The 26,213-nt window shown below is 37.8% G+C and overlaps 1 protein-coding gene across 1 annotated transcript; it reads right to left on the bottom strand.

The window, feature by feature from the left end:
• Positions 1-1,642: 1,642 nt before the first annotated feature.
• myrfl (myelin regulatory factor like) lies at positions 1,643-24,572 on the bottom strand. The gene is made up of 23 exons (XM_030148340.1): positions 24,466-24,572; positions 23,586-23,679; positions 23,399-23,460; positions 22,275-22,710; positions 21,763-21,987; positions 20,671-20,866; positions 18,768-18,844; positions 18,046-18,156; positions 17,877-17,967; positions 16,944-17,144; positions 16,178-16,286; positions 15,808-15,917; positions 14,907-15,052; positions 14,168-14,332; positions 13,966-14,037; positions 12,963-13,009; positions 11,309-11,470; positions 11,021-11,065; positions 10,822-10,906; positions 9,260-9,334; positions 9,020-9,131; positions 2,470-2,541; positions 1,643-1,732 (listed from the first exon to the last, which is right to left on the bottom strand). Exons 1-23 carry the CDS (start codon positions 24,536-24,538, stop codon positions 1,643-1,645), a joined length of 2,856 nt encoding a protein of 951 aa, XP_030004200.1. The 5' UTR covers positions 24,539-24,572.
• Between the last annotated feature and the right edge of the window lie 1,641 nt (positions 24,573-26,213).

Here is a 26,213-nt window from a genome sequence, read left to right as displayed (position 1 = left end):
ATATTACAGTAGTAGGATGATGCAGTTAAATCTACAAATAAAAGAAGTTTTCAGAAATAGTGACGATCACGGTTATTATAATTTTTTTTTAACCTTTTGTGTCTACATTCAAGTTTCAAACTTTAGTACAGAACCGCAGCTTCAGTATTATAGACACTGTCATACGTGTTTATGCAGATACTCACATTGTGTTGGGCGTCCATCTACGTCCTCCTGCTGTGTGTGTGTGTGCGTTTGTGTGTTTCGTTTCCTCGCTGATACTTTACCTTCCTCTCTGTAGACTCAGACACCTAATTAGTTTGCTGTTTCTGTTGCACCTCCTCCACCTGAATTAGTCATCAGTTTGAGTTTCTGTAGCCCAGAGAGTTTGTCTTAGAACATATAGAACATACATCTGCATAATGTGTTTTGTAGTAAATATAAAGCAGCATGGATTATTAATGGATTAACATTATGAGGGAAATGTTCCACTGAATATGGACAAGTCAAAGAAGAGTTTCACACAGACGTCATATGATTTTAAGACAGTTTATTGAACTTTTCCACCTTACTGGTTATTAGCTTTAATTTGACATAAAGCAGATCAGTCAGGTTCATTTAGCTCATACAAAAGATCAATGTTACAGTTTCACACTTAAACAGAAAACTTTGTCAATATTAGTATTAAACAAGTAACGTTAATATTTTGCTTTAGTCATGCCTCTACTCATACAACTAGAACACAATGCAATATTTCTGTTTATGATCTGTCTCAAGGCATTTGTTAATTAATTAATTAATTAATTTCTGTTTTTACAGTTTTTGGGGTATGTGGGAGAAAAAAAAATAAGGGATGAGTATGTTTAGGGAATACAACTTATAAAAAACCTGCTGTCATTTGTCCATCTTAATTGCTCTCAAAATTATTAAACATATTTTTTAATCTCATTCACGCTTTAGTCAAAATTATTGTCATGAAAAAGAGATAAAGCTAAAATTTTACTTTGCAGATAGATGATTTCAGATATTATGTAGAGTGTTTTTCAGATAATACATTTGATAATACATTCAGTGACAAAAAGTTCAGTCATCATTTAAACTAAGTGATCAGTATATTTATGGAAATAAAAGTTAAATGGACCAAACCAGTGGTCATCACTAGGTCCCTTATTGTTTTAAAGATGGATCATGGGTGCGGTGAATTAGAAATATAACCTGTGTTTTGACAAAGCAATACATTCTATTTGTTTTTGGTAATGAGTCCCTCTGATATGATGCTTAATGACTGTATAGTTTCAGTCATCCTCTGTCAGTTTCATTTTACAGTTTATTGAAGCCTAAAGAAGTAAAACAATGCAGTATTTCACACAAGTAAAGCACTTGAATAAACATAATTTTGCAAAGCAGGATGTTTTTCTATTTTGCTAATTATCTTCTGGCCATGCCTGTAGTTTGTGAATTATAACTTAAAACAGAAATAAAAATTACACAGGCTGATTTGTGGACAGAGAATCCGTATTCATTTTTCAGATATATTGAGTCGTTGATATACATTAAAATAAAGAAAAAAAAAGCTTAAAGTTCCTACATTTTCTTAATAGTACAATCATTATCTTTTTCAAAAAGCATGAACATATTAGTTTTGTCTGAGTACATTTGTTTATCATTCTGTGCAGCGTCTGTAGAAATGGAAGTGGTAGTCAGTGAACAGCGCCCCTGCAAAGTGATGGTCGGTACTGCAGTCAGCTTGACCCTGAAAAGACATGTGCAAATGCTTATACTGACAAACAAACACTACAGGGTTGTTTTCAGTTCATAGATTATGTCAACAAATTACATGTTCAGACCCAAACCAGTAGAGTTAAAGTTGTTCTTAACCACTCGTCCAGTTAATGGAGTGGTTCTCAACATTTCTTGTGCCGAGGACAAAGATTTCAAAAATTTATTTAAGTGCTTCCTTAAAATAAATCACATATCATTTTGTATGAAAATACAACAGTGTAAGCTAACACAGCAAAGCTGGTGAGGGAATAGAGTAAAACTATGTCCTGCCTGTCAGCATGCCGTATTATAAGAGCGTATTATAATGTAGAAACATTAATGTAGGTGCACACACACAAATGAGCACTGTAGGGAAATGTGTGTGATGTGGGTGTTCTCTTTGCTGCACCAGATTCAAGTCATTCTAAGCAGTTCACTACTTTTATTAACATACACATTCAGAAAAATTCAGATGACGGGGACCTCAGTGGTGTGTAGAGCCATGCTGTACTCTGAGCTCTTACACACATCTACAAGGTCAGTATATTACACATAGGAAAATTTTCCTGATTTTCCCAGGAAAAATGAAAAATTCAGAGGACAATATTATAATAAATGGCAATAAATCACTTATGAAAAGTTAAATGTAAAGAGAAAAAATCTATAAAAAAGAATCTATAAAACTATACAACTATAGAGATAGTTTAGAGAGAAAAGAGAGACTCTTACAGCTACAGCTGAACGGAAGTGATAGGAGCTGTGATAAAGCTGAGCCACGTGGAGAGGCCATTCATGTTCTCCCTGAAGAAATAAAAAAAGACACACAAAGAAAACACAAAAATTAAGTTGATCCTGAAACTATAATTTACTTTGAAGGTTACACTGAATGATTATAATAATATGACAAACTATTCTGTTCTTAGAACACATAAAAATGCTAAGAGCTGAAAACTCTGCTTGAAAGCTGCTGAAGTTAAATAGTGTAAAATAGTCAAAATAATGAAGCAGAAACAACTAAATGGAGAAAAAAATTGACAAAGAGAGGGATTTTGCTGCTGTAGGAAACTGTTGCAGGATAGTGGACGCATCTGAGTGAACTGACTGTTATGTCTCAATTCCATCACCCAATAATATCAGCTTCAAGTCTGTGCACAGCCTGGATGTTTTACCTGTTATATGGAGTATTGTGTGTGCTGTATGATTCATGCTAATTGGTGTACTACATGTCATGGATGTGTGCTCACACTACACGGCAGTGATTATCATGTTCTTATCCCGATGTGAGGAAAACCCTGGCTGACATTCATTATTCAACAGTTTCCTCAAGCGTCCTACATTATTAACTGTGACGGCAAACTCTGCATCAACCCAACAAGGGACGGATAATTCTTTTGCAGTGAGCCAAACTGAAACCTGAACATCCAGGATCTGTTCCAGCAGTAGGAAAAAAAACTCCATTCAACACTCCTGACATGGACGTTTTACTCAATCAGCAGAATAAGAACATAGTCCTGATGCATTACCTCACTCAGAGTATGTGCTGAGGTTCATCCCAGCCCTCTGCAGACTTTACTGAGCCACAGCATTGACTTGTTAATGTGGAATTTACATAGGAAACAAAAGGCCTCGTGAAATACTGTAGTTTTACACAGTTAGATCCATAAATCACACTTATCAGCTTTGGAACGCAAGTACAAGATTACACTAAAGGAGGATGAATTTCAGTATTATTATCATGAAGACAGTGCTTCGCTATTTTGACTTCCAAAAATTTTCATTTCTTAGATTGCTGTGAAAGCATCAACATTACCTCATTATTTTTTTACATTAAATATCATTATTAACTGAATTACAATGTCATTATTAACTATTAAGGTAAGTATTACGTTAGCAAAATATTTCCATGCTAAGTTTGTATTGTTGATAGTAAATATATGTCCTAATTATTACCTTTTATACATTTCATGCATTCCATGGAGGAAACTGAGCCGAGAGACCAGGAGACGGATGAATCAATCTCCAGGGGCAGAAGTTGCCGAGGTAGTGAAACTACTCTGTGGCAGTGGGGCTGATGAGATCTGCCCTGGGCATCTCAAGGCTCTGGATGTTGTAGGGCTGTTTTGGTGTGCCTCTGTAACACTGAGTGGATATCGGGGGCGGTACCTTTGGAGTAGCAAACCGGGGTGGTGGTCCCTATCTTTAAGGAGGGGCACCAGGGGGTGTGGTCCAACAATAGGGGGGTCACACTCTTCAGCCTCCCTGGTAAGGTCTACGTCAGGGTACTGGAGAAGAGGGTACGGTGGATAGTTGAACCTCAGATTGAGGAGGAGCAATGTGATTTTCGTTCTAGGCGTGGAACCATGGACCAACTCTTTACACTTGCTAGGGTGCTGAAGGGGGCACAGGAGTTTGCCCATCTAGTCCACATGTGTTTTGTGGATTTGGTGAAAGGCTTATGACCATGTCCGCAGGGCATCTTTTGGGGGGTACTACGGGAGTATGGGGTGGATGGTCCCTTTTTAGCGACCATTCAGTCCCTGTACCGAAGGAGTGCAAGCCTAGTCCACTTAGCCAGCAATAAGTCGGACCTGTTCCCGGTGAGGTTGGATTCCACCGGGACTGCCCTTTGTCACCGGATCTGTTCATAACTTTTATGGACAGAATTTCTAGGTGCAGGGGGTAGAGTTCAGTGGCAGGAGGATCTCGTCTCTGCTTTTTGCAGATGATGTGATCCTCTTACCTTCATTGACCTCCAGCTCTCACTGGGGCAGCTTGCAGCTGAATGTGAAGCCACTGGGATGAAGATCAGCACCTCCAAGTCTGAGGCCATGGTCCTCAGTCAGAAAAGGGTCACAGGATGTCAGCCAATCAGAGCGAAGCGTCACAGAACATCAGCCAATGAGAGCGTAGCGTCACAGAACATCAGCCAATCAGAGCAAAGCGTCACAGAACGTCAGCCAATCAGAGCAAAGCGTCACAGAACATCAGCCAATGAGAGCGCAGCGTAACAGAACATCAGCCAATCAGAGCACAGCATCACATAACGTTAGCCAATGAGAGCGTAGCATCACAGAACGTCAGCCAATCAGAGCGCAGCATCACAGAACGCCAGCCAACCAGAGCGCAGCGTCACAGAACGCCAGCAAATCAGAGCGGAGTGTGACAGAACGTCAGCCAATGAGAACGTAGTGTCACATAACATCAGCCAATGAGAGTGCAGCGTCACAGAACGTCAGCCAATGAGAGCGCAGCATCACAGAACACCAGCCAATCAGAGCGAAGAGTCACAGAACGTCAGCCAATTAGAGTGCAGTGTCACAGAACGTTAGCCAATGAGAGCGTAGCGTCACAGAACGTCAGCCAATCAGAGCAAAGCGTCACAGAATGCCAGCCAACCAGAGCGCAGCGTCACAGAATGCCAGCAAATCAGAGCGGAGTGTGACAGAACGTCAGCCAATGAGAATGTAGTGTCACAGAACATCAGCCAGTGAGAGTGCAGCATCACAGAACGTCAGCCAATCAGAGTGACGCGTCACAGAACGTCAGCCAATGAGAGCGCAGCATCACAGAACACCAGCCAATCAGAGCGAAGCGTAAAAGAACGTCAGCCAATTAGAGCGACGCGTCACAGAACGTCAGCCAATGAGATCGGAGTGTGACAGAATGTCAACCAATGAGAACATAGTGTCACAGAACGTCAGCCAATGAGAGCGCAGTGTCACAGAACGCCAGCCAATCGGAGCGGAGCATCACAGAACGTCAGCCAATGAGAGCACAGCGTCACAGAACGTCAGCCAATGAGAGCGAAGCGTCACAGAACGCCAGCCAATCAGAGCGCAGCGTCACAGAACGTCAGCCAATCAGAGCGAAGCGTCACAGAACAACAGCCAATGAGAGCATAGTGTCACACAACGACAGCCAATCAGAGTGGAGTGTCACAGAACGTCAGCCAATGAGAGCGCAGCGTCACAGAACGCCAGCGAATGAGAGAACAGCGTCACAGAATTTCAGTCAATGAGAGCGCAGAATCACAGAACATCAACCAATCAGAGCGTAGCATCACAGAACGTCAACCAGTCAGTGTGCAGTGTCACAGAACCTCAGCCAATGAGAGCACAGCGTCACAGAATGCTAGCCAATCAGAGCGGAGCATCACAGAACGTCAGCCAATCAGAGCGGATTGTCACAGAATGTTAGCCAATGAAAGCATAGGGTCACACAACCTGAGAGCCTGATCCTTAGTTTTTCTCTTTCCTGTTGTCCTGTTACACAGTTATAGTAAACTTTTTTTGTAATAAATAACTTGTATATACAAATGTACTGTAGAACAACATCACTTTCATCCAAATACATGCAGTACGTTATTAATCAGTCCCTCCAAAATTTCACAGGATTTTTTTTTTTTTATTATTGCCTAAAATTAAAGCCTAAAATGCCTGATTTTGCGGCAGCTTTTCCAAAAAATTGCGGTGAAAGGTGCAATGATTTGAGGCTTCTTTTATTAAAGTCACAGGAACATGGGCATTTGCAAATGACCTAGAAGAGTCTTTTTTGAGTTTTTAGCCTTAAAAAGCACCAGGAAGCAATGATTTAAACAAAACAGGCTTTTTTTCATTCATTCATTTATTTGTTTTGAGCAGAAGAAAAATTTAAACATTTTTTGTGTACAAGGAACTAATATCAGAGCAAATACATTAATAAAGATGATCAAGACAAAATAACAATTGCCATGTACACTAGTAATAACAAAATAAATTCAATATGTACTGCTCAAAAAGGAGTGGGAAGAAGGAAACGTATTAAATTCCACCCCCATCTCACATTTATACAACACAACCAGGGGCGTAGAATTGCATAGGGACGCTAGGGACACGTCCCTACCAATATCCAGCCACTACTGTTTTGTTCCTACCAATACAACCGCTGTCTGTAGTGTTTACTCAATGACTATGACACACAAAGGGTTAACAGTCAGTCTCTGCTAGAAGTCCCGCCTCTGACCTAATTCTCACTCTCCAATTGGCTCTGCGGTTTTGCTATCGTACATGTGATTGGCCGTCCCCGCTGTTACTCCATCTACTTGTAAACGCTACAGTTATCAGCTAGTTGGACAGGAAAAAAAGAAAAAGTTGGACAGGACAGGAGGCAGTTCGTATTTCCAACCGCTTAGCGTAAGTTGTCAACATGTTTGCATTTTTTCTCTCTGGGTCACATCGGCTAGACGGATTTGAATATCAGAGGTGTCATTTACATTTACATTTGTACATGTTTGCCTGCATGTGTGCGTATGCGTGTAGGTGCATGCAGGGCCAGTTTGTGGCATAGGCTGATAACTGATAACATGATAATTTCTCATTAATTGTCTTAAAAATAAAGAAATGAGAGGAAAAAAAACCAAAAATAAAACATCAACCCCCCCTGTAATTTCTCTGGTGAGCTCTCCCAGACCGGTGCTCACTGTGTGTGTGAGTGACAGAGACGGAGTGGAGCTGAATGACAGTCAGACAGGTGTAGAACTAAGCATCCAGGTAAAGGATGGAGAGTTTATCAGCATGAAAAGGCCTTCCAAGGCCTTAACTGCACAGTTTAGAAGAGGAGAGAAGAGGAGGCAGAAAAGTAATCCAATTAGGCATAGGTATGTAACCTTTTATAATGTTAAAATACGTTTTATGTTACTAGCTACAGCTAGCTGAACTGAAATGAAGCAAAGTTAGCTAATAATGGAACTGTAGATGAATAAAATATGAGATATCTGCTAAGGTGTGTGGTTTACTGCTGAACTGGGTTATATGTGTTTCTACATGGCTTATATATGTTTCTATGTGGTTTATGTCTGTTTCTATATGGTTCACTGCTGGTTGGCTGGTTTCTATATGTTTCTATAATGTTTACTGCTAGTTGGCTGTTTGATATGTTTCTATGTGGTTTATAAATGTTTCTATCTGATTTATTTATGTTTCTATGTGGTTTACTGCTGGCTGCTTTGTGCATCTCCTCTCATGCTTCATGTATCTCCTCTTCTTGCCCCCCCATATGTATGTGTGTGTGTGTGTTTGTGTGCATGTATGTGTTTTTAAGGGGGGGCACCAAATTCATATCTTGCCTAGGGTGCCAAAATGGCTAGAACCGACTGACTGTGATTGTTTGCTTGTTTGATCAGCTCTACATGATGTGAAATCATGATCGCAAATGCAAAAAAACATCAACTTTCAGGAGTGCTGCCTTGGAGCTCTTTTGTCAAATCAAATCAAATCTTATTTATATAGCGCCAAATCAAAACAAAAGTTATCTCATGACGCTTTACATATCGAGTTGGTCGAAACTAGACCAGACATTTGTGTCCCCACCAATGTCAGAATCAAACCTACTCCCTTGAACACAACACATGACTTTTGCTTCCTTAATGATACAGTAGTATATTTAGGGTTAGGGTTTGATGGGTTACATGCACACAGAGACACCCCTACACACAAAGAGAGACAGGCACACAGGGCAGCCAAACTTGAGTTGCTTTCTATCTAACACATAAAAGTAAATATTAATATTAACACCAAGTTTAATGACTATTTTCGTTTGTGAGCTCGTCTTTTAACTCCACACACAGACTTGCGCTCACACTCCCTCACACACACACACGCATGCACACGCACAATACACAGAAAGGAAAGCATGCCTCCACAGGTTCTTTCTTCTTCTCTTCTATTTCCTTATAGAGTATATCTGCGCTACCCTTGACCCTTTCAGCTCCTGCTCTTGTTCTGGATCCAACAGCCTCTGTCACTGGGACTTGTCTCGTCTTTCCTCTTCCAGTTTCAGCCGTTCTTCTTGCATGTTTTGTGGTTGAAAAGAGTCTGTGGAGCGGCCACTTTCGTTCATGTTCCATCACAATATTACAGGCAGTGCAGAACAGTATACTTCTGCTTTTGTGTAACACATCTGGAAACTGACTTGCATGAACTTTGGCGTTGATATTTATCGGTAAATATGAGTGTTTTGAATCGCATATGTCTTCATCTTCTCAACTGTCAACAAGGAAGTGAACGTGATGACATACATGTCATGTAGACAGGGGTAGGTGAAAGGAGGCTAAGGTGATTAGTCAGATTTGTGGAAAATTCACGGTGATTGGATGAAATTGCAGTGCCGCACAGAATTCACGGTGATTGGTTGAATTTGCATTAATAGTTGCGATCACAACATCGCGAATTCCTGGAGGGACTGTAAAACTCTCAGAAAACGTCTTGATCTAGAAAGTAAATGAGCATATTTCCATCTGTACCTGTGTGTTTGAAGCATATGTGGTTCCAGTGACAGTGTTTGGATCCAGCCGAGCAGAGCAGACTGCAGACTCATCGAAGCTGCACAGATGAACCACCAGGAGCTCAGTAGAACTAAAGGAAAGAAAAATAAGATGCGTTGCCTGCTTGCTTGTTTAAACTATTCTAGTTATTACAATATGTGTTGTCATGAAGACTTGTGTCTTGTTATAATAGAGATGTTTTATTTTTTCAGTACTTACTTCATTAGCAGTGTGACCCTCATGTTACCTGGGACAAACTGGCTGATGGGAACCCTGTAGATGAATCTGCTTGGCCTGAAAGAAACATGGGTGGATTAATGAGCGCTTTCAAGAAATTCTGCAGAAATGTTGATAGTGCCTGCTGATTTCTGCAGCATTTGTCCTGTACCACCTTGCCGTGCACTTTAACAACCTGTCACTGAAACAACAGTCATGTAAACAGTCCTGGTTGGATGCTGGATGCTATGAGAGACTGAAATTTGGGATGGGGCAGTCCTCAAACATTTCACTAAAATCTTTTTCCCATGAGAGAGGGGAGACATGACTCCATTTTATGCAGTTTTAATAGAATTTTCTGACAAGACAGTGATGTTAAAAAAATAAGTTTTGTTCTGATTTATTATTGTATCAACCGCTAGTCATTAGTTATGTTGAGGCTCATTGACACAGTTATTTGTGCCACAGCACTTGGGATTATATGAAACAGGACACTCATGGCTATTGTTGTAGCAAAAATAGAAGAGTAAATGGTTTCACTTTAACAGCAGCTTTCATAGACAAGTAATGGATATTTCCAAGAGCCTCATAATTATGTCAGAACATTCTGAGCAAAATCAGACTAAATCCTGCCATTTAAACTGTGATGTCATTAACACTTAAGTAGATACTGAGATACAGATTAATGTCTGTGTAAAACAAATATGAAATGTTGTTGTAAAGTATATGTGGGCTTAATAATCTTAGTTACGTCTTTTATATTATTGGTATTATTGGTTTTCATAGCCATGGTTACTTGAATTGCTGAGGAAAATCATCACACAATATTCCAAAATTTATCTGTGTTGCTTCTCTGATCTGCCTACATTGTCTCAAAAGTGCAGTGCAAGTTACAGAAAAATCCAAAAAGCTAATAATACCAGGGCAAGGTTTTATCAGGTGCAGCTTTCTTAATTTGTTTAATTAAAAGTTTAACACTGCCCGCTGTGAAGATGAAATTGTGTCACAACTGGCTTGTGAAAACTTTAGTAACAACCTAGATAATTATGAGTGAGAATTTGCTGTTTTAGGGACATTAGTGTTAGGATTAGGGAATGATCTTATCAGCAAGACATGAATGATAAAGACACTCTTTTTCCTCAGCTGAATCACTGCCTTTGTTGGTTAAAAAAAAATTAATAGATATGGGAAACGGTCCTGTTAGATGAGCTAACAGGTTGAAATGATTCACACATTGAGAGCTTTGGCATGTTCTGACACATACAACACACATGGCTTTTTACTATATATTATATTATATCAGGGGTGCCCAATCCTGGTACTAGAGAGCTACTATCCTGCATGTTTTAGTTGTGTCCCTCTTCCAACACACCTGACGGTCATTATCAGGCTTCTGCAGAGCTTGATGGTAGGCTTATCATTTGAATCAGGTGTGTTGCAAGAGGGATACATCTAAAACATGCAGGATAGTAGATCTCGAGGACCAGGATTGGACACCCCTGTATTATGTTATATTATATTATATTATATTATATTATATTATATTATATTATATCTTCACTTACCCACATTCATCTCTTATACAGTATTTACTGTCAATTATTTGCTGATTCTCTTCGATCATGAACGACTGGATGGTGGTGTTCGTCCCTGAGAAAAACAGACATAAAGGCGTTTATTTATCAAGTTATTTTATTCTCTCAAAATAAGTGAATTCAGTAATCATTCTGAGTATGTAGCTCTTGATTTGTAAGTGAAACTCACAGTCTTTGGCACTTTTCAGCTTGTTATAAAGTTTTTCTCTTTTGTCTGCACAGGGAAATATGGAAACAAACATCAGTGTCCTTTATATTATACTGCATAACTGTGGATCACATTTACTTAAAATCACTTAAATGTTACTGCTGGTTAAAGTCAGACTAATTTTAACTAATTATAGGGTCTACATAGTATATTTGTATGCTGCTGTTTTTCGAAAATATACACAGTGTCCTCTTACAATGCAGAAAATGAAGTACGGACACAGTCAGTAGGTCACTGAGCTACGATTACCTGTCAGATTATACTCTTGTGTTTGCAGTGACTCTTCATAGGTGATACTAAAGTTAGTGCTTCCCCCTGGTGGTGAAGGGCAGCAGTACACCTTATCACAGTTCAGCAGGTCACAGAAGTCCACGTCTGGAGGCCAAGGCCCGGGTGAACTGGTTGGTGCCACTGGAAAGCAAAAAATAAAATAGTAAAATTAAATGTTGAAACTCTGCTTATATTTCAATGCTGTCATTTCTGTAAATAAAGAAGAATTAGGACCACGTGAAAAATACTTACACACGTATCTTATCTCACATCTTAAAGGAAAAAAAATTATCCCAGTTTTCTGACATTACACTGGACTACCTTATTCATGACATGTACATTTTTGTGTGATCTGTGACCTTTGATTTATCTGTAGAGTCTCTTAATTACATATTTTTCCCTTCCATGACTGCTTGATCATGACCTGGAAATAGATCTTGTTGTGCAGTCTTTAAGAATGTGTCAATTCCGTAAAATGCATTTTTAGGACCAAAGGTTGAAGACAGAGAAATCTGGCTGCAGGAGCTATGATTGACAGTACCCAGATGTATTTTGCATAAGTCTTTTTGGCAACTGAAGCTGTGATGTGTAAAAGAGTTGTGACAAACATCAAGATTACACAGGTCTGAATCTCAAGTTCTAAACAGCCACTGGCAATCAAAATCATTTATTTAAGATGTTTAATCACTTTAGAACCACTAACCCTACCAAGGCATTTAAATAATTCAAGTAAAATGCGGTCTCTCGGACTTTCAGCAGCATCAGATATGTCTTTATTCGTTCAGAGGTTCTGTTGTGATTATGGAAAAACCTGTCATCTTCTGCAACTCTAAATCACCAGTAAAACTCATGTAGTATAGCAGTATGACAGTGGTCATAGGCTCTTGTGTTTATCTTCAGTTAATGATATATTTTGCTGGAAAAGTCACTTTTCTTCATGTTTTCTTTGTTTTGATAAAACAGAATTAGATTTTCCTTTAAGCTTTTATAAATTGGTAAATTAAATGTAGGAAAATACCTGATTTTCACTGACAAATGCAAAATGCAGAGGATAATATTGTAATAAACAGTGATAAATTACTTACTAAAGGTTAAATGTAGAGAAAAAAAGTACTTGGAAGTCACTGCAAAAATAGTTATAGGTCTTTAAGGGTTAAAAAGATCAACTGCACCCTCAAACTTATGTGTGTCCCTAAATCATCTACTGGCATATTGTGCCACATTGTGAACTGAATGAAAAATGAATCATAAGTTTACATGAACACTCATGTGTCAGAGATCATAAAATGCAGTCACACAGTAACAGAATGACAGACAAATGATGCAGCTGCTCCACATATCATATTTAACTGGTTCTGAGGTGAGGATGTCTCATGTTGTTAATAGCCTCTTTCTTCGTCTCAGCTGCCCCTCTCACATCTCTGGTGGGAGGGGCTAAGACATGAGGTGAGGACATGAGGAGCTACAAGTTGAAAACTGAGAACAAGGTATGAGATAACAAAAAACTTGCAGCTAATAATCATAATTATTATAATTACTTCACTCAATCCCATTAGAAACTTGAACATGAGAGTAGAAGCAGCTGTTTCCATTCTCTGTGTAACTGTGGACTCTGTCGTAAGGCTTTATTTACCTGTGCTGCTCCAGGCTGTGGTCTGTGGGGGAATCACGCTGCCATTACTAACACAGAGAAATGAAAGTCAGCAAAACCAGGAACAGAACATAGTTCCTAAATATGAAAAAACCATGGTTCTATTGATGATCAACATAAAAAACTCATTAAATCTCTAGCAGCGGTGGTATTAGGTAAATACTCATCAGCTATCTATAGATTATTTTGGATTCTGGATAAAATTTTTGTTGAAATAACTGGCACACACACACACACACACACGATTATGTCATTCATTCTGTATTTATTGCATGAACATAATTAAACACTATTTGCTGTATCTTAGAGAGCCACAGATGATTTCCAAGGTGCATCTGTTTTATGCCTTCATCATTAACAGTCATAACTCCTTCTCATTATGTGAGGTGTTCACACAAGGTGGCATCAAGTTTCACTAATACATTGTGTTAACTAATGTTAGTTTGTTAAAAGCTAAAACGAGATTCCATTTTTCATTATGAGAAAATTATGTTGAAAAAAAAAATAAGAGTGTTATCAGAATATTTAAACAGCAGTTTTACAGGAATGATTCTGATCCATACAGACAGTTACTCACTGTAACGTTAATCACTGTAAGAAGTTTTCACTGTACTTTAACTGGTTGTTAAATAAGGGGTGTTACTGAGTTGTCACTAGTTGCTGTGTTTTTGCATTTGGCCATGGCTTGTTGGTTATTAAGGTTCATTACCATATGGCTGCCAGTGAGCTGTCAGTGGTCACTGGGATCTAACTTGCTGAATTATAATGGGATGTTTTAGACCATTTCATGTAACCAAATATATTACTTTCTTATAGAAGAATAACACATGTTGTGTTCTATGACTGTTACTAAGGGTAACACATGCACATCTTACATTGAAATGTTACCTCTCCTATAGACATAATACCAGTGGTCAGATATTACTATGTTTTTATTTAGCCTAATGGTTGGTAATGCATCAGTAGGTGTTCTTCTGTTACTCACCTGTTGTTAGGGAAGGTGTCAATGTCTTCTTCCTTCAGAGTCACCAGGTACAAAGCAGTGATGGAGATCACACTGTACACACAAAGGCATATCACACATGATTTAAATGCAGACAGTATTATTCTGATTTAGTTGTTATAGCTGTTTCTCTTGGTTCTTTATCCTTTTATGCAGAGATAGAGTAAGTGATAAGATGTCTTACCAAAAAGCCATGGTGGCGAGCAGTGTAAAGATACTGGCATGGAAAACTTTGTGCTGCAGACAATGGCTGTACTTCTGATTCTGGCTTTCATGCTTTGTATTCCCAGGTTTACGTGGTATAGTGCTCTGTGTTGTTGAAACACTGCTGTGTTTCCTGGGTTTACTGCTTTGGGAAAAACACAAAAAAATCACAAGTCTTGTATTGAAATGCATTTAAAAAAAAACAAAAAACAAATACCAAACTAACACACAAACACAGTAGCGCTAAAAGACTTGGTTGACCTTGAACTATGATAGACACTGATAACACAATTTCTGCTGTTATGCAACAGACACACTCATGATGAAGTTTTGGATTCATTGCCAGTTTTCCTCTCAACCTTTTAACTACTGAATTATTTAATCAAAAAGGTCTATGAAATCCTTCATGAAAATACCATTTTCTCCAAGTGCACTGAAAATTGCACATAGTCAGTGGTCATGGTATTATGTTTAACCTTAATATTTAATAATTACCTAGAACAGGTTAAAATGTGGCTCAAAAATAACCACAGAGAGGAACAAAAAATCTTGAAAACCTTCAGTGAAACCCTGAAATAAACTACATTTTACAGCCATGTGTTTCAGTAACTTTGCCCTTTCCCTGCAAATACACCATTAAACGAATGAAGGGAGTAAGAGATGGATGAATACAGAAGTTAAACAGGTGGATGGGTTGACGAATGGATGGAAACAGTTACCTGTTGGAACGCAGGCTTCCTGTCAGGCTCTTCAGCTTGGCCAGTCGTTGCTTCCAGATCTCCAGCTCTTGAATTCGATTATCCAGGTTGTCTGTGAGCTTCGACAGCTGCTGCACTGCACCAACATTTTCCATGAATATTTGCTCCTGGAGATATAGACCAGGAGGGCATCAACAAAACAAGGTTCTGCTAAACTACACAAAGACATATGTTTAGTGTGGTTCTCTCCTGTTTAGACTGAAATTAAGTAAGACATTATTAGTGTATAGTCTTTGTTATCTGAAGGTCATTAACAATCAGGTCTAAAATATGAAGTTCCACACAGTTCTGTTCTCAGCCCTGTCTTCTTGGCCCACTTTACCATTTCATTAAAAATTCAATAATTGTTACCATTTCTTTGCTGATGACACATAATTATATTTCTTCTTTTACACTTAGGACACCAATGAAGTAAACCACCTCCATGTCTATCACTAATGGTGACTAGATGGTATCAAATTCTCTAGAGATAAACTAAAAACCTGAGATTATTATCATTACTAAATACTAAATCATACTCCATCTCATCTTGGTCCTTTCTCATTTAATAAGAAAAAAAATCCTGCAGAAACCAGAAGAATAGTCATATAATATTAATTCTGTTGTCTAATCATCCTTTTTCTACCTTATAAAACTTTTAAAAAATAAGCCATTTTTATCTGACAAAACCTAGAAACAGTAGTTTGTTCACTGAAAATGCTGCAGCCAGACTCATAACCAGCATGACAGAACATATTACACTGGTTTGATTGACTCCAAGCCCCTAAATGCAACCTAACATTCTAAAAGATTCTTGCATACCCTTAAGTCTTAGTGAAATATGCTTAGCAATAAAAATGCAGGAAGTAAGGATGACACATACCTTGTCCACCATGAGCAAGTTATGAATCTTCTCTCCGTCTGAACATGTGACATCTCCAACCTCTTTTACTGCAGACGGCAGCAGCTCCTTCACCTCCTGAGCTATTACCCCTGAAATGTTGTCCCCCAAGTTATTAAATAGTGTTTAAATAGGTCAGTATTTTGTTTGGTTGATATACTGTGCCTATTGTGTGGTTTTTGATCTTTGGTTTGTATTTATGGTGTCTTATAAGGCCATGGAGGGGTTGGGTATGTGTGTATGCTAGACACAATAATAAAAACATTCATTCATTATTGATTTCCAGATCAGTGATTAAATCATAATCCACCTGTGCCAATATTTAATTACAATACAATATTCTATCCATTACCTGTTTGGTGGGTGTGGTCTATTCCCATTTTAGATGCAAACTCAGGTTTATAATCGAACTCGACTATTCTCATCTGAGTGATTCTCTTCAGCTGCTGCTCAGAGTCAACCTGACAGACAAACAGAAGCAAATGTTTACAATAATAACAAATACAGCTAAAGAATAAAACTGTGTCAGATGCATTAATGTGCAGCCATTTACGTGAATTTCACACTTTATAAACAAATGCTGCTGCACATATACGACAATGATAATGAAAGATCATTTGTTCTACTAAACAAAGTTGTCTCCCCTATCAGCATTTTAGTTATCTTATGTATTAGTATTTTAGTTATCTTTTTTAGCAAAGATAACGTTTTAATTGACTAGAAAGCATTATATATCCGGATTTGAACAGTTATTCTTTTACAGCCAAAGAACAAATATGGCACATAATGTTATTGTTAATTAGTCCAATAAAATGAGTCATTAATGAGTTTTGAGAATTTTTTTGTTTTGTTTTGTTTTATTTTTAGATTAAAATTTCCATTCTGGTCATATATGTACAACTCTTGCTTCCTCTGTATCTGTTTATTACTATACGAATCATTTATTATAGCTTTACTCATTGTTAGACAAAAAGGGGTTTGATATGTGAATTTTGTAATATAAATCTAAAAATCTAGTAAACTGATGGTTATTTTTTCAACTATTGATGTAAAAGATGAAAATACTATACTTCTAAGTTGAATAAAGTGTGAGATTCTTTATCATTTCACTGTCTCACCTCCAGTACATTCTCCTTGGCGCGCTGGTCTGACGGTTGCATGACAGTGCCCATCACTTTGACGTTACCGCAGACAACCAGCGCCTCATCAGGTGAGTCACTGTTAATTCCCACGCGGCCTTGACAGACCACAGCGTCCTGCACCATCCCCCGCTGCCACAGGGTGTCCCCATCAGTCTCAAACTGACCAGGATTAGAGGCCTGCAGGGGTAGATGTGACTGATGACACTGGTCAACAACAAATTTATTGTTTAAGTTTTTTGAGCTGATTTAGGATAATTTTGGTGTGCTGAATCCAAAAATCACATTAATTTTGCTCAAACACATCAACTTTCTGAACTATGCTACATATTGGCTTTTTAACATTTTTGCTTACATTTATGGGCATTTTCACATCATATGATACAAAATTCTTTCATATTTCTTGCAATAAACGAGTTCTGAAGATTTTACTTTTGCCAATTTATGATTAACGGTGTTTTTAATATTACAGGTGAATGAAATGGCTTTGACTAGAAGATCTTGCAAAAATAAGCCTGATGTATTCTGCTACATCTGTGGTGAGTACACCATTGTACCTAACAGGAATCCTGTTAGAAAATGATTTTTTTTCTCTTAAAACCTATTTTGGGGGAGAACTACATAAAAAATCAACTGATAAAATCACAAAAATGTAATCAATTTTGTGAGAAGATCAAATTTTTCAAAATCAAATTAGCAAAAAAACCTGACCTGATTGAGAAAAACAGATGTCATTTTGGATTTAGTGGTGCAAAATGGTCCTAATTCAGTTGAAAAAAGCTAGACAACTTGCAAAAAACATTTTTTTGTAACCCAGTGTTATTCATGAATTTGATCTGCTCTTGGTTCTGAGATGATCTGATTCACTGGTCATGATGAATTATAGTTTAGTTTCAGAGTCTGTGTTGTTACCCTGACAATGATTCTCTCCGACACCAGACCCGTCAGGAGAAAAGTCTTCTCTTTTACTACAGCGTAGAGACCGACCACCATCTGAAAATATCTACATAAATAGACACAAATAAAATGAGCTCCCCTGGAACTGCTATTCATTCAGTGGTTTATGTCTACACTCACACACCTCTGGTCTGGGTTGGGTTTGCCTTTCTTTCTCATGTTGTTGGCCGTTGTCTCATTGAAGTGCAGTCGGCCCAGAGTCACCTTGGTGATTTTTCCAGCGGGCAAACTGACTCTGGAAGATCAGATGTTACCAGTTTGAAAAACTTTACTTGCAATAACTATAGTTTTTTAGAGTTCTTCATCAAAAAATGGAAAGATGAACTGATGAAAAATGGTAACAGTAAAGACCTATGTGGATATATATATACATAAGCTGCAAAATAAAGGGGAGATTTTGTGCAAATAATCAAAAAGGGAATAGTGGAGCTGTTCCCTAACCATACATTTACTTTTAATGAACCAAATTCAAATCACCAGTAAACATGATTTCTGCCTCTTCCCTCTCTGTCAGTTTCTTATCACAAAATTATCTATGCAAACCAAAATGTATTTTAATAGCCAGGTGACAAAGTTCTCTCAATGGAAAAGATTCCTGATAATGGTTCTATCTGTCCAGATATCAACAGTACAGATTAGGATCAACTCATAACTTGATGATAGCAATTGTTGTTGAATTTGTTCACTAGACTTGATTATTTGAGTCTGAGCCTAAATTCCTGCACGATTCATTCATGACCTGGCTGAGGTCAAAAACTCCTGAACTTTGAACCAGAGTTCAGTTTGACCAAACAGTGGAGGAAGTGAAGTTGGTGTCACTTTTCATCTGTTGCCATGGTAACCTACCTAACAGGGTGGAATGGCTTTTTGCTGCGGTCGGGCTGAGACTGTTCGATGGTCACATGGTGACTGGGAGATTCCATCTGTGACAAGAAAACATTACTGTGTTGACTATTAAAGTAGTGTCCGGAGCTGCAATCCTTATTTAAAATATTTTTGCAAGGTACAATATGTAACATTTGCACATGCTTCTGTGAAGTTTGTTTTGGAATCACATTAAAAATTGCAAATAATATTGATAATATTTTGAGAGATTAATCAAATAAAGATATGAATCATTTGATGAATCCAGCTCTCTAAATACTTATTTTTGATTGAAAATCATTGCGGTTTGAACTAGTAATAAACAAAACAAAACAAAATTCATCAGTTTACTATTGACTGGATGTTCTGTAATTAAAACAATTTTCATTAGCATTTTTTTTTACTTTTAAGATGTTACTTGATTTAAACACAAAATTGTATTTTGGGGCCTTAATTCAATGGCACAACAGCAGTAGACTTGACTAAGGAATGAGCAGGCATGAAATGAACGTCACTCGGATCAGTAATCACTACAGCAGAGTTAAGGTTCAAGGTCAGTTCTTTTAACCACCCAGTTATACTATTGCCCAACATTTTATCAATTAAAAAATGAATAATTAGTGGCAAAACATCTGCCAATTTCAGTGGAAGAGTACAAAATCTCACTTATGGAAAGAATTCTGTTAGAAAAAAGTAACCAGTTTGTTACCCCTAGTCATAAGTCACACTATACAAATGATAATTCACAATGCTGGAGGAACTGTAGCTGCCACACTGCACATCATTTCCACATATTCTGGGAATGTCCAAAAATTAATTTTTATTGGAAAGAAATACATAAAACCATAGAAATCATTCTTAATACCTATCTACCTTTTGATTTTAAACCCATATATTTGGGATACATTTCTCCAGAGGTCAAAAACATAAATAGATATTTATTCTATATATTACTAGCTGCAGGAAAAAAAAAAGAAATAACAAAACCATGCATGACACAAAAAGAACCAACAATAAAAAATTGGATAGACATAACCATGGGAATTTATAGGATGGAAAGAATAACCTCCACTGTAAATTTGAACATGAATTCTGTGGTGCAACACTGGAAGGGATGGGTGAGATATGTGAGGCCTTTGAGACCCAATTTAGCTGAGATGACTGCATCAACATGGACTCAAAAGCCTCTAACTAAAGGAAATATGTTTTTGTGTTTTTTGTGTTTTTATTTATCTATTTATATACTGATTCTTTACTCTAAAATCCTGGATGTCAAGGCAATAATGAACTGCTGTAAATGTTTTTGTTGTTTTCTAAACTCACTCTCTGGATGTATACAGTTCATGTGTATCTGTCAAATTTTCAATTTTTTGTAAAAACCTAACTTCTTTTAATAAAAAGAGAATTTTAAAAAATCATTTAACTAGGAAACAACTGCAAGTCTGATAAGATGTAGTGTGCTTACTCTGGGGCTGCATTGAACAAAATATTTATTTTCATTAACAATAAATCTGCCAGTTATTTTGACAATATATTGATCAAGCTGCAGAGGCTGAAATCTAAGTTTAAAGAAATCTGAAAACCTGAAAATACACCCTTTCCTTTTACAGATCTCTCCTTATAAATTCAAATCAAAAGACACATCCAGGGTGCATCTGAGAGAATCTGATCAATGAGTGGGAATTTTATCCATCAGTCATGTATTTAAACCCCTACTTGCCTGAAAACACCTGTGACAAAACTAAGACACTAAAAAACTATTAAGCTGCAGAAAATAGGAAATCTAGTAATAAGGCGGACATGTCTGTAAACCTAAAAGACATGGATAAACCTCACACAGCCAGTTGTATAATAATAGAGTATAACAGCAGAGATTCATACACACCTTGATCCCGAACACTTTTATTTGGAAGTGGTCGACTTCCTGTGGCCCACTGGGTGTTCTGACGTATTGCAGCTCTGCAGCCACACCGATATGAACCGTAACCTGGAAGTGGTTTTTCTTCTGGCAAACAAAGGCTTCATCAGCTGCAGAATACGTGAAGCCTTTATCTGTGTCGACATGGTAAGCAGGAGTGGATCTGGAAATACAGCACAACAGAATGAAGACTGAAAGTGCACCTGAAAAATCATTTGCTGTTTGTTGTCATTTTTAGTTGCTTGGTAATAGCATTTCCTCTGCAGGATCATTTTATGTCTATCACTGCATTAAGTATTTTTCTTTCCATTGGGTTAAACAGTATTATTGAGATATTTTTCAACAGCAGACCAGCAGCATTGAAATAAAAAAGCACCACCAGCAAAGACACCAAGTCATCTTTTCAATCAAGAACAGACACAAGAAAAGTAAAATTTACACATATTTTATTATTTACTTCAATACATCAACAGCTATCAGCTCTAATATATTCAGGTCCAGATTCCAGGAGAAAGATGCTGGAAACTTTTTGTTGTTTCATCAACTCATAAACATCTTACTTGTGCCGATATAGACATGGTATCGTTAGAAGGCTTGGATTCTCCATGTTTTTGCTATTTAAGTATTTTTATGGAAATCATGAGAACTAAAGAACAACTCATCATAAAGTCAAGACGTGCTTTAGGATTATACATGTTCCTTTAGTCCACGCATCAATTATGACTTAAGGAGGTCAGGATTGAGAAAATGTATGTGTTTATGGGTCTGCAGCATCATCGTGTTTAAACTGAAATATAATTTAATTATACATTAATTCATTTTTATATTTTGAAGTAGCATTGTCATTGTATCAACATTTGAACTATGATGTCACACTTTACATCAAATTAATTTCTGTGCATATCATCTGTGCACATGTAAGACAGATTTATAAATGAAGAGACACATAGTGGTGCACAATAAGAACATCTGTGTGCAGCATCTTTAAACACTGTGGTTCTATGGGAGAGTTTTATTAGTGAGGATTTGAGGAGATTGGATGTTTGTATCTGTACTCACACAGTCTGGTAGCTGCCATCAAACACCATACTCCACTGTCCTGGTTTGTACTGATCCCAGGTCAGCAGCTGGTAGGATCCCAGACTAGATCCAAGCCCACAACTAATGCTGCTCCCCATGATGACACTCCCACCATGGCTTATTTCATCTCCACTACAGGCCGCCTCAACACCAGCTGATGGCTCCTCAGACTCTGATCTCCTCCTCTTTTTGCTCTCTGAGGTGCTGAAGGAGGATGAGATTGATGATTCAGAAAACATCCAATCAATGACTGTTTAATGCTCTGGTCAGATTAAGTTTTCAAATGAAAGTTAGACCAGGAAGGTAACATACTACTCTAACTCAAGACACAGCCAATGGTCCTTGATTATGCAATTTCTTGGAAAACGTTTTATGAAAATGTAACCTGAGCTAATTTCTAAAACATGAAAATCACTCATCCAATACCTTATCCTTTACATTTAAAAAACATTTGTGCATGAAATTGAACAAATAATAATTGTTCCACTCACCAGGTGTGTAATGTGGAGGCAGTGCTTAATAAATATGGTGAAGTGGATGGTGCTAATGTTGGGACTGTTTCCATCCTGGTGCAGGACGAGGTGTAGCTGTTTGAGGATGCGAGGGGTGGGACGGGTGGAGAGGGTGGTGTAGGTGGGGTGTAAACCTGAGAACAGCTTGGTGGACCCAAGTAGTGCATGTGTTGAGGAGACTGATGCATTTGCTGGTGGAAGGGGGTGGGTGGAGCAGGTGGGGTCCCAGACTTGATGTAAGTGTTTGTGAGGCCCAGGCTGCGGAGCTGATCATGGGTCAGCAGTTCAGGATGGATGGGGGCAGAGTCTTGACCCTTAAAGCGACAAGATGAGGAGGTGGAGGACCGAGGTGGTGGCTGGAACATCTGCTGAGTGGCCTGATCATTGGACCAGTAAGGAGGCTCATGGTGGAAATCTGCTGGTCACAGAGGGTCATCGTATCAGTTTATTACCTCCCAGTCAAAGACATGCAAGAGTTAACAAAGTTACTGCTGTAAACATCTGCTCATAAGATGATAAGAGTATTTTAGACGTTTGTGTATATCATTTTGAATCCTACAGACCGTTTAGTTTGTGCTTTTCCACTGCCATCATGATTTTTGGAAGTCAAAGCAACCATGTTTGTAAACAAGTGATGAGTTGGGTGTGAAGGGTGAAATTAGTTAAGCTAACACTCACTGTGAGACATAAAATATTTGCATAAAATACCTTTAAGTCTAATTTTGAAGTTATAGTTGGTTTAATTTTTGTTCCTCCTTACCTGTCAGTCCAGTAGTTTATATTTTTACACATAGGATAAGACAGTAAAAGTCAAACAATTCCTTTAATTTATCAAAGGAAACCATTTCCATAATTTACTATCTAGTTGTTGTAACCAAGGTAGGAAGTTTGCTAAGGGTTAATGCAAGCCTGCTAGGACGGTGAGAAAAAAACAGTGGAGGACAGACAGTTTAAAGAGGGGATGACATGCAACAGGGGTCTCAAGTCTCAGGTCAGACTTAAACAGCAGAAGCTGCTCTAGAGTCATACTTCCAGTATGACTGGATACTTCCAGTGTACCTCCAGTAAGACTCTAGAGGAAGAGTGAAAGTTGTGAACTTTACCTGGCATCTGTGCAGGTGAACATGCCTCTGAACTTGAGTCAGGAGGAGACTCAGGGAGCGTGCTATGTAAAAAAGAAAACAAGAAAACACACTATTTGGTTAAACTGACAGGATCTGACACATGACAGTGTTGTGGATTATTGATCTCAGAGAAGAATTATTGAATATTAGTTTGTCTAAATCTTACAAGTTGTTGGCGTCCATGTCATTACTGAGGTACTCCTCAAGGATGCTTGTATCGACTGCAACAGAGCTGTCCAACACACCACTCACATCCTGACCTACACGCATGCACACACACACGCACGCGCGTGCACACACACACGTGCACACACACACGTGCACACACACACGTGCACACGCACACACACAAATTAATGAACCTGTACTGTCCTTGAGAAGTCAGATAAGCAGCTTGATAATGAAACTATGTGTATGTAGCCTGTTAACCCACTGGCAGTAGATAAGTGTTTCAGGAAACTCAGTAAAAGTTTGTAGGATTTAGGACAATTTGAAAACAAGATTTTTTTTTACATAATTATATTACATATAAAAGAAAAATAAAACTGTTAATATTCCTTTTGGATTTAGGATTTTTTTAATGTAAAAATTATGCAAATACATTTTTATTACATTCTAAAAAGCTATTTCAAGATGTAGAAAAAAAATATTTATCTCCTGTAAATCTAGAGCCTTTTAGTGTGACTCCATGAAGGATTTTTGGAACAGCAAATTCAAGATACAAGGGTCCACCTCAAAGACCTCTGTGTATGTTTTATCACATTATATTCATAAGCATATATACTTTATATCAGATTTATAATTTAACTGGTTGCAACCTGCAATTGTCAATACCATTACCATCCTACACACAGAACCATGTAAATCCACTATAACCTCAATGATTCTAAAAATTCCCCTAAAAGCTCTTGAGGCCCATGCCACTAGATCCACCATTAAGTCCCAGAAAAATCTAAAAACAGCTCTGGAAGTATTATGCAAAAGTGTTTCATGGTGTTAAATGGCTAAATGATAAAGGTTGAGGAAATGATGACATGTGAACTCACCACTGAAGAACTGCTGCAGAGCCTCATTCTCTCCCAAGACTTGGGGCGACAGTCGGGGTGGTCCGGGCTCCATGTTCCCCAGGTAGAGGCCCTGCTGCAGGGAAGCAAGATGTGATCAGGAGCCTCCCCTCCTGGAGCTGCTGCAGGGCTGAGGAAAGACACTGCCACACGTCAGATATATGTATGTGAACAACAGCATGAGCTTGTCACCAAAGGCCAAAATTCACAACTTTTATTAAAATGACAAAATTGCATTTTCCTCAATGTGGCATTTAAAAAACAAAACAGACCCTATTATAGCCTGAACAAAAGAATCTGATCATTACAGGCATTTACAGTTACTGTAATAACTAGAAGAAGGAATAAACAGAATTCATGGAATTTACACTGATTATCTTGTACTTATTTGCTCAGATGTGATTATCCTGTAAAACAACTTTTAATTACAGAAAGGAGTTTGTAAACAATGTAAACTGTATTGTCAAAATGATACCATCTTTCTGAGATTTACATATTTCTGTGTATTTTTATGCTAAGGGTTGGACATACATATTATGCACAGACTCTGGACTTACATGTATTACTATTTTGTACTATTTATATTTCACATACTGCACAGCAAGTGCTTAACCAACAGACTAAAGTGAACAAAGATTATATTTACAGCTGAAGCGATTACTAACCTAATCAGCTGAAACAAAATTAATTACTTGATAATACCGTCAGTTATTTTTCCATTTTTTGAGCTTCTCAAAAGTTTTGAAATTATAAGTGAAAAAAGTCAAAGTAAATACATCACAATTATTTTTGTTTAATATATTAACATTTGTCTTTGCTGTCTGCTATGACTTCCACTCTTTTCAGATTTCACTACTTTATACTTTATCAGGTTGTAAAATGGTAGAACATACTGAAATCCTCAAACCCTTAAGCAAAATGTATTGTTATTACAATCAAATACACCAAGACACACATTATACAGTTTACAAATGCCTATAAATATGCACAGTGAAACAGTAGAATGTTTGACTAATGTTAATTGTAACTGATCTATTATGACGACAACTTCATCATAATTACCTGTTAAATGACAGATTATGTAACAAATTACTTGAATCATTTTGCAAATAACATTTTTTACTATCAGAGAATTTGTCAGTGAAGTGATTGTTTATCTAACAAATACATGAAATTGTTTTTAATAAGCTGTTTTACTTTACTGCAGCTAAGGTAATGCAATAACAGTGTAAGGAGATCTTTTTATGTGTCATTATTAAGCATTTTCTGGCTTTCTTTCTTTTATTCAGTACTAAACATACAAACTAATAAATGTTTTTTGTCTTTCAGGCTGAAATTTCTCTTATTTCAAAAACCACAGCAGCTGAGATCTGCTCAATACAAACAGCAGCAGCAGACATATTTATTGAAACACACCTAACTGTCTCCAAGATGGCCGGCAGTGAGTTGATCAGCGCTGATCTTTGTGTTTTATCTGACCTGCCTGTTCTCAGGTACAATCCATTTGTAAAGGTGGATTAGGTTCAGGTTTTAGGTCCTTAATGAACTCCTCTAAATGTGTCTTCTGGTGATTCTTCTTCTGTGGAGTCAGCTGGCTGATATATTTCCAGTTTTTGTGTGTTTCTTCTTGTTGTTTGTCTGTGTGGATCGTCTCTGTCAAATGAACTTTGAGCTTTGAACAGGAAACGTAGAAGGTATCCACACCTGACGCAGGCGTTGTAACACACCTG

Source organism: Sphaeramia orbicularis, chromosome 12 (genome assembly GCF_902148855.1).
Source record: "Sphaeramia orbicularis chromosome 12, fSphaOr1.1, whole genome shotgun sequence".
NCBI classification, from domain to species: domain Eukaryota; kingdom Metazoa; phylum Chordata; class Actinopteri; order Kurtiformes; family Apogonidae; genus Sphaeramia; species Sphaeramia orbicularis.
This window is presented reverse-complemented; position numbering and strand designations above follow the sequence as displayed.